Source organism: Nycticebus coucang, chromosome 11 (genome assembly GCF_027406575.1).
Source record: "Nycticebus coucang isolate mNycCou1 chromosome 11, mNycCou1.pri, whole genome shotgun sequence".
Taxonomy (NCBI): Eukaryota; Metazoa; Chordata; class Mammalia; order Primates; family Lorisidae; genus Nycticebus; species Nycticebus coucang.
Window position 1 is genome coordinate 57,788,770 of NC_069790.1, and position 14,523 is coordinate 57,803,292.

The following is a 14,523-nucleotide window of genomic DNA, read 5'->3' on the forward strand; positions in this document are numbered from 1 at the left end:
GCTGAGGAAACCAGTATGGTGACATGGAAAGAAGTTAGCCCCTTCATTCAACAACTATTTTTTTGAGAGTGTTAATGAAAAGCACTATGACAGGCCATATTTAGATGTAGACCTCGAGTCTGAGGACTTACGTTGTACCTAGAAAGATTAGCTCCCATATTAATAACTGAAAACAAGTATTATAGGCATTCTCCTGCCCTGATACACAATGTGATCCTGATGACATGCAGAAAGCCGTTCAACAATCTAGAGTTTCCTGATTATGACAACACAATTTCACGGTTCCACAGCAAAGTAGATATCCACAATATCTGACAATTTGCCTCTCACTAAAATTTATTTATAATTCCAAAGTCAATATCTATGATGCTTTTGTGGACATTCATGGTCACGTACAGAACAGCAAAACTTTTGAGTCAACCAATATGTATATTCCCAGCTGGGGGCAAACAAAGTGATATCCTGCCTTCTTGTTTCAGCTCTCACACTGTAAACACAAATCCTTTTCATGGTCTATTCAAGTGTCACGTATTTTGAATTTGGGGGCTTTTTGTTGGTGATTTTGCTATTTAGAATGGCCCCTGAGCCTGAAGTGCTAATGTTTCGTAAGTGGAAGGCAGCTGGGATATACCTTTTGAAGAAAATATGTGTATTAAATGTTTCATTTAGGTGTGAGTTATAATACTGCTGGCCATGAGTTCAATGTTAATGGATCAACAGTATACAGTAGAACTTCTGTAAGTTGACTACTACCAAATGAACTCTAACAAATTGACCAAGATACGGAGGTGGTCAACATAAGAAACTACGTCTACTGTACCGATGTGTACGTGTGATGTACGCCCAGTCTATGAAAATTAGTTCAACATAAGGAGGTGGTCAAGGTAGGGAGATGGTCAACTATGGAGGTTCTACTGTATATTAAATAGATGGCTTTAAGTAGAAACACACATAAAACAAGGTTTGGCAGGTTAATGAAAGTTGTGAACAGAGGCTCATAGGAACCTAATCATATATTTCCCCTAGGAGGAATAGTTCAGAATTTGCTAATTCAGTGTTCTTGGCAATTTTACAGAATACACTGCCACAAATAAAAAGAATTAAATGTTATGTAAGTTTTGCTAAAGGAGTCACAATTATAGTGGATATTATTATTTCAAAATAATTGGAATGACTTTTGATTCCTTTCAGTTTAGTCTACTTCATAGAAGCAAAATGTTACAGAATCACTGAATCATAATTTTAAATATGGTTTACTATGAAATAATTTAAACTTCATGGTAAAACGTGACAATGGTATATTTTCATGGCAGTATTTTTAAATATATATATATATATATGTTCACTAAACAAAAAAAAATTCAAAAACTAAAATACAGAGAAAAATTCAACAGATGTTTGTTAGATCTGAACAGTTTTTAGGTTAGCTTCATCAAATCTAAAATAAAAATCATACTGAATCACTCTGGAAATTATGCAAATCAGAAGAACCCATTAAACGACATCATAGGCAAAATGAAATCTTGTGAAAACACCCTACAGGCGCCTGTGAAGCAAGCATTTCCCTCACTGTAAACATGGGAAAAGAAAGGGTCACAAAATTAAAATAATTTACCGAGGTCACACAGCTAATAAATAATAAAGTTAATAGTCTGCATTCAGACTCTTCCCACTAACTCACATTATCTCTGCTTAGTATTGTTTCTGAACTACTCAAAGTGTTGTTAAAGCACTGTACTACTAAGCTGGGCATGGGGGCTCACATCTGTAATCCTACTTCTCTGGGAGACTGAGGCAGGTGGATTGCTAGAGCTCAGGAGTTTAAGACCAGAAAGAGCAAGATGGAGAGCCTGTCTCTAAAAACTAGTTGGGCATTGTGCTGAGCACCTGTAGTCCTAGCTACTTGGGAGGTTGAGGCAAAGGGATCACTTGAGCCCGAGAGTTCAAGGTTGCTGAAACTAGGGTACAGGGCACAGACTGAGACTTTGTTTCAAAACAAAACAAAAGAAAACAAAACACCACTCTACTACTAAATTCTAAAAACATCTCTTCCAGGCAACTAAGCAAGACATACACCCTGTCTTAGACAAAGGGATTCAAAACACAATGACTCACTTAGTTACCTAGGAATGGAGTCAAGAAAAAGGGTTGATGATCTCTATTCCCTCACCTACCTGTCTACACAACCTATCAAAGTAATAGTCACTGAGGAAACTACACTACTACTCAATTAGTAATCCAATAAGAATATAATCTACTAAGAACACGAAGCCAACATAATGACACACATTTATTGCTCAAGAGGACGCCATGAATAGAGCATACTGTAAAGTCATTATCTATACAAGTAACATAATAGGTACATTAAATATACAGGTAGGAAAAAGGATGGCAGATAAGTAAACCTAGCAATTTACCTTTCTCATTGAGTAGAACATATTTTTAAAAAGAAACTTCATGTTTCACAATATGTTTTTAAAACATCACGTACCCCATTAGAAGCCAACACATCTTCTGTCTCCTCATCCTTGTGGTTGGCCTGAATTTCAAATGGATTCCCACCACTACAGTACTGCTCAAACAAGGTCACTGCTTTTGAAGAAGTTGAGACTGGTTGCTTACTAGGTGAAACTGATGGGGAACGAGATTGCTCCATGAATTTGAATTCCTAGACATCAAAAAAAGAAGCCAGATACCTTTGAACAACAACAACAAAATTCAAGCACATAAACATATTCCATAAGTGTAAACATAGATTTAGTAGGAAAAGAAAATCCTCCTCTTCAAGCTATTCACTTTTAAATCTTGCACACACAGTCTGAAAGCATAAACTTGGAAATGGCATGTTTAAAAATAATCCAGCCAATGTTGTCACTTAAAACAGTGTTATCTGCATCAAGCTACTTCTGACTTACCCTAAGGAACTGCACACAAAATTTTTAAAAATAACTTAAGAAATCTGAATGTTTTCTAAAATATTTTAATATAAAGGTCTTAGTAGGATACAATTTTAATCAAGTCATTTGAGAAAACTATTGTGTCAAATACCCTGCTTACTTATATACTTTCACCGTTTAAGATAATCTCTATAAATACATCAAAAACAAAGTATGAGTATAGATCTTTCTTTGTTACATTGATGTCTATAAACTTTCATTAACTTTTCTTTTCTTTTTAGAAACAGAGTCGCCCTTGGTAGAGTGCCGTAGCATCACAGCTCACAGCAACCTCCAGCTCTTGGGCTTAGGGGATTCATTCTCTTGCCTCAGCCTCCCAAATAGCTAGGACCCCAGGCGCCCACCACAATGCCTGGCTATTTTTTTGTTGCAATTTAGCCGGGGCCGGGTTTGAACCCACCACCCTTGGTATATGGGGCCAGCGCCCTACTCACTGAGCCGCAGGCGCTGCCCTCTCATTAACCTTTCTTTACATACCAAGAAGCAGACAACACAAACCCACATGCTGAGGCAGGTGATAAGTCTTCTCCTCCTAGCCTTCTATTAGCTCATTACATACCATTAACTCCCTACATAAACGCTAAGCTTCTCTATGCTTCAGTTTCCTCATCTGTAAAATGAGATTCAATCAGACTGAGAGAACTACAAACTCTAAAGGTAAAGAGTTGTAACACTTTGTCCAAATCTTGCACTAGCCAGATGAGGAAACTGAGGCAGTCTGAAGGAATTCAGGCCAAGTTCAATATCACATAGGTACCTAGAGGAAAAGATGAAATTGCTAAAGTTCCTTTGAATTAGAAAACTCTTCATTTGATAATTTATCACAAAAAATTTAATAAGCATTTTCCTTATATCTAAAAGAATCTCCAATTTAAATTATATCATATTCAATGATATTCTTAAAAAGTTACTCTTAAATTTTTAATATTAATTTTAAATTTAAATTTTTTCATATTCAATGATATTCTTAAAAGGTACTCTTAAATTCTTAAAAGCTCAATGACATACTGTATTAAGCAGCATCACATATTTATTTTCCTTTTAAATTTCAACTATACATTAACTAAAAGCCATCATTAAAGCCTAACAATCATGCTATTATTTTTACAATTTTAACAAGTGGAAAATATAATTAATGAGGCAAATTTTTAAAAAATCATACCTACAGGAATACATGTGTCAAATAAATGCTAAGTTGTGAATAGCTTTAGAGGTAACTACTTTACAGGAAATAAGGCTCACCTGGATGGGAATGTTTTAAAGTGCCTTTAAAAAAAAGTTGTCTTATAATTACACCAAGTATGTGAGCCAACATACACACACAATCAGATGGCGAAATAAAAATTCAAATAAAATTATTTAAATTGATCTTCTAAAATTAATGTTAAACTTAGAATTCTTTTTCTTTTTTTTGAGAAAGAATCTCAAGCTGTCACCTTGGGTAGAGTGCGTGGTGTCACAGCTCACAGCAACCTCAAACTCATGGGCTTAAGTGATCCTTTTGCCTCAGCCTCCCAAGTAGCTAGGACTACAGGTGCCCACCACATTGCTGGGCTATTTTTTGTTGTTGTTGTTGCAGTTGTTATTGTTGCCTGAGCCGAGTTCAAACCCACCAGCCTCGGTGTATGTGGTCGGCACCCTATCCACTGAGCTGCAGGCGCCACCTAAACTTAGAATTCTAAATAATGTTTGTAATTATCTTGGTTCTTTTAGAAGTCTTAAAATATATGTTAATGTTAACTGTTATTTGTTAACGCTAATTAAAATTAATGTTAATTTTGCTATCCTTAAAGCATTTTTTAATCAACATCTTTTGGTATTTTTAATATTTCCATGTTAGGAAAGCAATGTGGTAGAACTAGAAAAGAAGCTATTGCACAATCTGAGTATAAAGACGATCTCTATCAAAGAAACTTCTAATCATATGTTCTTTATGTTTATCCAGAATAAGAAAGCCATTCCTTCCAAAGGCAAAAACAAAAACATACTATACTCTTTAAAATAGGGATTTAAGTATATGCATTGCATTTTGACATTTGGTATTTGTAGAACAAAATCTGTCACACAGAACTATTTATCTACAATGTGTTTCAATCAAGGGAAAATCAAACCAATTTAAAGACTTTTTCACAGTTTGTTTATTCTATCAGGATTCAAAGACTGAATTAACTAATAAAACTTAGTTAAGTGTATTTCTTCCAAGTACCTCTTTTATTTCTGAGGCATTTTCTCATTATAAGTAAATTTATAAATTGTAGCATAAAGTAGGAACCTCTTAGTCCCTTTACGAATTGACAAATATTCTGCAAATATAAATAAGCATTTTTATTAAACAGTAGCAAAATATAACTAATTTTCTGCAGAACTTAAATATAGCAATAGACCCTCTTCTGTATTCAAACAAAAGAAATCATTTTAACCATGACTCTTTTTAAATAAAAGAGCTTTCTTGTAAGTGTGCTAAGAGAATTTTGTAAGAAGAGATTTTCACATCCATGAAAGGATTATTCTTGTAAAAGAGGATTGCTATTAATGATTTTTAAGGAAGGAAGATAAGGCACTGTACTTAATCTGATTATTGTATAAATTATCTGTGGATTTTTTTTTTAAAGATAAACAGATGTCTAAAACACAAATTTCTTGTTCTTAGGAAACACTTACATGAAGTTGCAAGATGCTGAAATTTGACTTAACAGGACAAAGTTCCCAAGTCTCATTCTCTAAGAACATCCTCAGCTCATCAAGCCGTGTTCTTAAAAAAAATAAAAAGAAAGAAAAGAAAATGAGCACGCCACAAAGAAGTGTACACACTGTACAATACAATTATAGGATTCTCATCAGGATCATAATTGACTCTGAGAACCTATTCAGAATAACAAAGGAAACACAAATGTTTATTATTTTTTCATATCTTATCATCCTTAGGAGAAAGACTCTCTCAAAGAGTTACTGAACTCTGAATATTTTTCCTATAAATCAAATGACAAATGTGCAGGAAATGACATTTTTATTAGGGAACTAAACTAAAAGCTTCTCACCAACTCATGCACTAAAACTACCTTTAATCATGTATCAACATCAAAACACAGAGAAATACTTCACACATTATATGAGGTCATAAATACAAATAAATACTTTATGCTAAACAGCATAGATCTTAGCCATCCTTACTAAGCCACAATACCAAGATAATTATCACTCTCTGAGAGATGTTTAGATATTTAGCTCAGTGCCTGTCTCCACATTTACAAATTAAAACAACATGTAAGGCACACATATGCCCAATAGTCTACGAATCACTTGTGTCAAACTAATCTCTCTTTTAATGGTATTGTTCTATCTTGAATCATCAGCACATTATATAGGCAGTCACACAAGAAAAAAAAAAAAATCCTCACTGCCTTTTGAAAAGGTGCCTACTGTATTCTGTTCTTCCTCTTCCTATTGCAAGTTGCTAATACTATGCTATAAACAAATCCTAGGTTTTTAAAATATCCACAGAGTCTAAAATACAGAGGGAATAACAAAATTCATCTATGAAAACCAGGATTTGCTCCAAATACTATAGTTAACAGATAAGAACTTTAAGATTATATATTAAAGTAAGAAAAAGATGTATGAAATGGATAAAAAAATTCAAATAAATGGAGTAATAAAAACAAAGAATCAAAGAGACATCTCAAAACTGAAAACATAACACCTCCAATTAAAAACTGACAGGGTAAGTAAAACAGTAGACTAGAGGGAGCTGAAGACAGGGTTAGTGAACTTCAAGATAGATCAACAGAAAATATCCAAACTGAAGCAGAAATTTTTAAAAAAGAAAAGAAGAAACAGAAAAGATGGTAAGAGATAAAGTAAGACAATCAAAACATCTAGTGTGCATGCAGTTGGATGAGGAGGATATAGGATGAGCAGAAACAACACTTGAGGAGGTCATCACCAAGAATCTCCAAAGGAGACTGTAGCCATACTTCACATCATACACAAAAATAAACTCAAATAGATCACAGATCCAATGTAAGAACTGAAGCCAAAACCTTACAGCTCAATACCAATAACCCACTTAAAAAATGAGCAAAAGCTTTCAATACAGTGGTTCTCAAAAATAATTTTATGTTTGGGGTTCACCACAACATGAGGAACTGTATTAAAGGAACATGGCATTAGGAAGGGTTGAGAACCACTGTTTAAATAGATATTTCTGCAAAGATAATACAAATGGCCAATAAACACATAAAATGATGCTAAACATTATTAGTCATTAGATAAGTGAAAATCCAAATGATAATACCATTTCACACCTACTAGGATAGCTATAATTGAAGAGATAAACATAACAAGTGTGAACAAGATTTTGGAGAAAATGGAACCCTCATACAATAGCGGTTAGAACATACATCACCTAACCCCAGTGAGAATGGCCCACATCACAAAGTCTCAAAGTTGCAAATGCTGGTGTGGATGTGGAGAGAAGGAAACACTTTCACACTGCTGGTGGGACTGCAAAATAATACAACCTTTTTGGAAGGCAGTATGGAGGATGCTCAAAGAACTCAAACTAGACCTCCCATGTGATCCTTTAATCCCATTACTGGGCATCTACTCAGTAGAAAAAAAAAAATCATTTTATTATAAGCACAAGACTGTTTACTGCAGCTCAATTTACAATTGCCAAAATGTAGAAACAGCTAAATGCCCACCAATTCAGGAATGGATTAACAAGCTGTGGTATATGTATAATATGGAATACTATTCAGCCACTAAAAAAGATGGTGACTTTACATCTTTTGTATTAACTTGGATGGAGGTAGAACACATTCTCCTTAGTAAAGCATCACAAGAAGGGAGAAGCAAGAATCCAGTGTATACTCAGTTCTGATATTAAGACAATTGATACTAGTACATGGTGAGGGAGAGGAGAATAGAAGAGCAGAAACAGGGAAGGAGGGAGGGAGGTGGGGGGTCATGGTGTGTGACATACCTCTTGGGAGTGGGACACAATTGTAAGAGGGACTTTACATAACAAATGCAAGCAGTGTAACCAGTATCTTTGTACCCTCAATGATTCCCCAGTGACAAGAAAAAAAGAATACAAACTGTACAACTACTTTGGAAAAATAGTTTGACAGTTCCTCAAAATGTTAAACATAGAATCACCATAGGATCACGCAATTCAGTTCTGTATTAACATCCTGTGACTCTGTAATAAACTACCACAAACTGGGTGACTTAAAACAACAGAAATGTATTCTCTCACAGTTTTGGAGATCAGAAGCCCAAAATTAGTATTACTGGGTTGAAATCAAGGTGGTGGTAGGGCTATATTCTCTCTACGGGCTCTTGGAAATAACCCACTACTTGCCTTTTCCAGGCTGGTTTGTGATATTTATTACACTACAGTATAAAACTAATACAGTGATAAAAGGTACCAACTTATATATTGAAGAAATTCAGTCAGCTCTAAGCATTAAAAAGTATACAGACAATAATACATAAAGTAAAAATGTGACAAAAACAACAAAAGGGTACAAGAGGTAAATGCAGTTACAAAGTAGGTTCTTGGATTACTCCTAGTGTACAAACCTAAGGTAGACTACAGCCGAACATGAATGCAGACTGAAATGTTGATGAGAACCACTAAAAAAATACATTTTTTAAATGCTGAGGAGAAAAAACATGACGTAAAAATTTAAAGTATACATGATCAATCCAAAAGAAAACAGGAAAACAAAAATGAAAAAAAGAAGTATATAACACTTTCAAAACTCAAATAGCAACATGATGGGCTTACAAATATGCCAACAATTACATTAAATGTAAATGAAAAAATAGTTCAAATAAAACATAAAAATAGTCAGACTGGATTTTTAAAAAACAACATCATTAATAATAAGACCAAAACTACATGTTGTTTACAAAGAACATACTTTAAATATAAGGGCATAATTAGCATGAATGTAAAAATTACATTAAAAACCATCATTTCTTTAAATCATGAAGTGGAGAATTTTTGTCAAATTTTTTCCTTCATTAACTAAGATAATAAAATTATGGTATTTTTCTTCTATTTTGTCAACTGGTAAGTCAAATTTATGAATTTTTTTTAATGTTTAGTCAACCTTGGTCTCTTATAATAAACCCTACCTGTTCATGATGCATTATTCTTTTTAAATATCACTAAATTGATACGTAAAAATTTTGTTTAGGATTTTGGCTATGTTCTTTTGAAATACTAGCCTATAATTTTCCTTTTTAAAATAATATTCTTGTGATGCATTAGTATTAGTGTTATGCCAGCCTCATAAAATAAGTTGTTACTCATTCTCTCTTTCTCTGGTCTATGAAAGAATTTGTGTTGGTATTATTTCTCCTTCAAATATTTAGTGGAATTTACCAGTAACACCAAGGAGGCATGACAACTTCATTATGAAAATGTTTTAAAGCTCACATATAATTTCCTTAAAAGACATAATAGAACTCATGGTTTCTATATTTTATTTTGCCAGCTAAATACATTTAGTTTTACAAGGAATTTATTTATAACATCTATCTTATTTTACATATTATCGTTTTAAAGTCTGGAAGTTCCTATGGATATCTCTTTTTCAACTGCTGATATTGATAATTTGTTCTCTTTCTTTTTCTTGCTCAGTCTTGCTAGTAGCTTTAGGGACTTCTATTATACATTTGCTTTTTCTTTTATTGCCTTCTGCTCTTAAAATTTTCTCCCCTTTATGTCTCTTGGCTTGATTTGCTGTCCTTTTGTAACTTCTGGAAATAAAAGTTCACAGCACTGGGCGGCGCCTGTAGCTCAAGGAGTAGGACGCCGGTCCCATATGCAGGAGGTGGCGGGTTCAAACCCAGCCCCGGCCAAAAAAAAAGTTCACAGCACTTATTTTTAAACTTTTTTTCTTTTCCAAAAAACATTTAAAGCTAGAAATTCATCTCTTTGCTTTAGCTGTCCCACAATTTTATACCATTCTTTTATCATTACTCAGTTACCAATATTAGTATCTTCTAATTTCCTATATGATTTCTTCTTGAACTAGCTTGTTTAATTTCCCCAAACTGGTAGAGTTTCTAGTTATCTGTGTTATTTATTTCTAGTTTAATTCTACTGTGCTTACAGAATATACTTTAACCACAGAATTTTTTAATTTTTTAATTCTTTGATATTTTAAGAACTTGCTTTTAGCCCAGCAGATTATCAATTTTGATAAACTTCCCTTGTGTCCTTTAAAAGCATATGTATTCTGGAGTTGTCAAGTGTTTTTGTGTGTATGTGTGTGTGTCAATTAGGCAAATTTTAGTAAATCTCTTGGTCAAACATACATCATTATTTTTTATCTGTTTGTACTATCAATTAATTACTGAAAGTGGCATATAAAAATTTACAGCTATTATAATGGAGTCATCTATCCCTTTTAATTGTGAATATTTTTGCAGTATATATTTTTAATTTATGTTAGCAGGGGCATACAAATTGTTTTAAGGCAAGAAGAGAGTTTTTCTTGCTAAAAAATATAGGTGACTTCTCCCTTCTTCATTAACAATTCCACTGTCATCAAATTTACTGAGTGACTTCTACTATCATTTTCCAAATAACAGCTGTTAGAGAAAGGATTACCGTATCCAGAATAAAAGCTAGACTGGCTAAGCTTCTTTTTAAACACTGAGAAAAGAGAATACTAAGAAATAATTAAATCTTTACTATTTAACCTGCTCCAATTTTTACAACAGACAACGATAACAAGAAAGAAAGAGAAAGATGGGCAAGCAACATTGTGAAGGCCTTTTAATCTAGCCGTCTCATTTTACAATGGATAGATGATTTGCTCAGTATCAAACGGCCAGCTCCCAGCAAAAGAAATGGAACAAGAACCTGAGTCTGCTTTTACCCACTTCAGCTCTCCTCTACAGTTCACAGCCTCAATGGGAAACAAGTTTCACAAATGTTTAAGAGAAGTCCTTTCAAATGCTGAGTGTTTGGGAAATACTTAAATACTTTCATTTCTGTACTTTCTAATTTCATCAAGGTGAACATCTGCGACAAACCCACATCACGGTGAGTCTAAAACGTCCGTAGCCAGCTGTCACAGATGACAAACTCCTTTTGACAATAAGTGAAGTAGAAAGCAGAATGAAACCCACTGAATAAAATAGTGTTTTAACATTGTGTATCCCTCCCAGACACTAGAAACACCAAAAGGTCTCTTCATTGTCTTTCTGGACATAAAGCAATCAGTGGGAGACAGCCATCTGGCCTGCCTTCACACTGGTACTGTTCTTGTGATTCCTCCCCCCTCCCCCTTCTTCATAGCAATGTTCACAGGTCAGGCCTTCTAATTTAGCCAACGCTTAAGTTTTGGCAGAAAAGGAAATAATAAACAAAGGCAATGTTGGGGTTTCATGTTGTTTCTGAAACACTATTTCTCTGTGGCTGATTCAATTAAATCTTTTTTTTTTTTGCATTTCTAAAATATTCTCTTCATTCAATTATAAAACTCAAAAGTCTCTGCTTTGATACAGGTTCAATTTAAATCTTTCAAAACAATTTACTTAATAGTTTAAAATTAACACAGATGAACTGTATTTAAATAATTTAATAATCAAAGGTTTGATGTTCAATAATTTCTGTTCTGATACAGCACATATCACTGTAAGCAGGTGTTGGTTATGAACAAGGAGAAAGTCAGAATTTCAAATTCTGACCCCCTCTGGCACCAAATAACAACGAGATCAAAACTTACTTATAAAAAGTAAAAGTTCAGAATAAAAAGTGAGATATAACTCAAGGGATACAGCTCAGTGTCTAGCTTATATCAAGAGAAGTATAATAAATGTTTGTCTCTTCTTTTCTCAATTTAAAGCCATTTTAAGCATGTAACCACATTCCTGTATGAATATTCTTTCCCACCTTTCTCCACAACCAAAACAACTCCTAGTCACCTTTTTTAAAGTTAGTAATGTCTGTTTTGTAATGCAGCATAGTACACAACCCCGGCTTTGTAGCTAGCTAGATTCTACATATCACATCCTCTTCTCTAGAAACCTTCTTACTCTTAAAACACAGATGGTCTCGGGCCGGGTGCAGTGGTTCATGCCTATGATCCTAGCACTCTGGGAAGCTGAGGCAGGTGGATTGCCTGAGCTCACAGATTCGAGACCAGCTGAACCAGAGTGAGAGCTTGGTTCTAAAAATAGCTAGGTGTTGTGGTAGGCACCTATAGTCCAACTACTTGGCAGGCTGAGGCAAGAGAATTGCTTAAGCCCAGGAGTTTGAGGTTGCTGTAAGCTGTCACGCCACAACACTCTACTGAGGTCGACAAAGTTAAGACTCTGCCTCAAAAAAAAAAAAAAAGCACAGATGCTCTGGGACACCCCTTCGCTGAGTGCTACCACTATTGCATTAAACTCCTTACTAGCTCATACAACATATATACAGGCATGAACAGTGGCTAAATTCTTTCCATAAACCCTAATCTAATTAATCATCATCTAATCATCATCTTTTACTAATAAAGAAATTAGTTCAGTATCTACTTCAATATTTGGAACCCCCCAAAATAAAGAACATATTAAGATGTACAATGAATAAGTAATGAGAACATTTTATTATAATTTTGGTTAAAAAAAAAAAATTAGCCATGCTAAAAAGAGCTAGAAAGAACACATTCATTCAAATTCAAAAGCTAATTGTTTTAATTCAATTAATGCTAATTGAATTAAACAAGAGATTAAACAAGAGAACAAAGTACTCTCATTACCTAAATAAGTCTATTCATATTTTATTAGAGTTCTTACCTATGGTAGTTCTTAAAATAATTGACACTTTGTTTTCTAATGGACTCTTGCAAAACTTCAGACTTGCTACCACAAAATTCTTCTCCAACTTGCATCAACCTAATTTGATAGAAAGGTTTATGCAAATTTTAGCAACATCCTTACAGAGAAAAAGAAGCCCAGGTTTTCTTTCTAACAAATCATAAAAATTTGAATATTTGAAAAAATTCTAAATATCACAAAATCCATGTTGGTTTACAAATATCCAAAGGGCAGAAATACTTAAACACACAACCCAGCAGCAATTAGACAATGGATGTATGACTGTCTCTCTTCTATAAAGTTATACATAATTCACTAATTCATGACTTCTTTGATTAAAAGAAAGAAAGAATCAAACTAAAGAGTAAGATCTCAAATACTACCTGCTGATTATATCCAAGACAAAGATGAAGTCATCGTATTTGAATATAGACAAATCAGTTCCAAGCAAATAGGTTTTTACTTTTAGCTGAACATCCTATAAGACAAAAAAAAATGATGATAATCTCAAGTAACCAAAAATGTAAAAAATAAATTTTCAGAACCATTTATTCTATAGTTACAGATTAAAATGAGACAGGAATATATTCTTATTAACTTATTAAAGAATATCTATTTAGACTAAAAGCCAACTTCCTTAAGGGTAATATAACAGATAAAATCCCATGAATATCAGATATAAAATAGCAACAGTAATAATCATCTCCATAATTTAACAGTTCACAAATTTCTAGCCAATGTAAAACACACACACATACTCCACACTTAAGATAAGTAGAACTGGATTTGAGGCTAAAAATTACTATTATTTATGCAAGCCTTAATTGGTTAGAAAGAACTAATAATCAATTTGCTGAATAATCAATTCAAAAAAATCAGAATAAGATAACTATGTGAAGTGATTATGTTGTAAGACAATATATATAAAAATTGATAGCTTTCATGTGTATCTCCCACAGTACCTTAAGATGGAGAGATTCAATTTAAGGTAGATTAAAAATATAACACACTGAGAATAATCTTAATAAGAAATGTCAGACCTATAAGAAAAAGTTAACAACTCTAATGAGATACGGAAAGAAATTTGGAAGAAAAAGTCACTGAAGTGAAAGTCATGGGCCTGGATGGGTGACTACACAGTGCAAAGAGGTCAATTTTTCCATATTAATCTATAGGTTCAAGGAAATTTGAATTATAGCACAAACTTTTCTTTTGAACAATTACTCTAAAATTCACCTAGAATAAGAAGAGGTAATAACCACTTTTAAAAAATAAAGCTTTGTAGAGATGAAGTAAAAGTTATAAGTATAGCCGGGCGTTGTGGCGGGCGCCTGTAGTCCCAGCTGCTCGGGAGGCTGAGGCAAGAGAATCGTGGAAGCCCAAGAGTTAGAGGTTGCTGTGAGCCGTGTGACGCCACGGCACTCTACCCGAGGGCAGTACAGTGAGACTCTGTCTCTACAAAAATAAATAAAAAAAAAAAAAAAAGTTATAAGTAATGTTGGAAGACTTGTACTATCTATATTAAATATATTAAGAACTACATTTTAGCTTTCCAACTTGGGACTCAACAGAATGGCTCCCACAAAGGGTGACGAGGAGAAGGGTCGGTCTGCCATTAACGAGGTACACCGTCAACACTCACAAACGCATCCACGGAGTTGGCTTCAGGAAGCATGCCCCTTGGACACTCAAAGAGATCCAGAAATTTGCTGTTAAAGAGATGAGGACTCCAGATGTG

The 14,523-nt window shown here is 33.9% G+C and overlaps 1 protein-coding gene across 2 annotated transcripts in view; it reads right to left on the reverse strand.

Moving 5' to 3' along the window:
• VPS50 (VPS50 subunit of EARP/GARPII complex) overlaps positions 1 to 14,523 on the reverse strand; it is a 133,538-nt gene that overhangs the window by 47,238 nt on the left and 71,777 nt on the right. For both annotated transcript variants that reach the window (XM_053609233.1, XM_053609234.1), the window contains 4 exons: positions 13,169 to 13,263; positions 12,765 to 12,863; positions 5,619 to 5,709; positions 2,492 to 2,668 (listed from right to left, as the gene is read on the reverse strand). In XM_053609233.1, the coding sequence (XP_053465208.1) occupies positions 2,492 to 2,668; positions 5,619 to 5,709; positions 12,765 to 12,863; positions 13,169 to 13,263 (462 nt within the window). The remainder of the gene's footprint in view (positions 1 to 2,491; positions 2,669 to 5,618; positions 5,710 to 12,764; positions 12,864 to 13,168; positions 13,264 to 14,523) is intronic.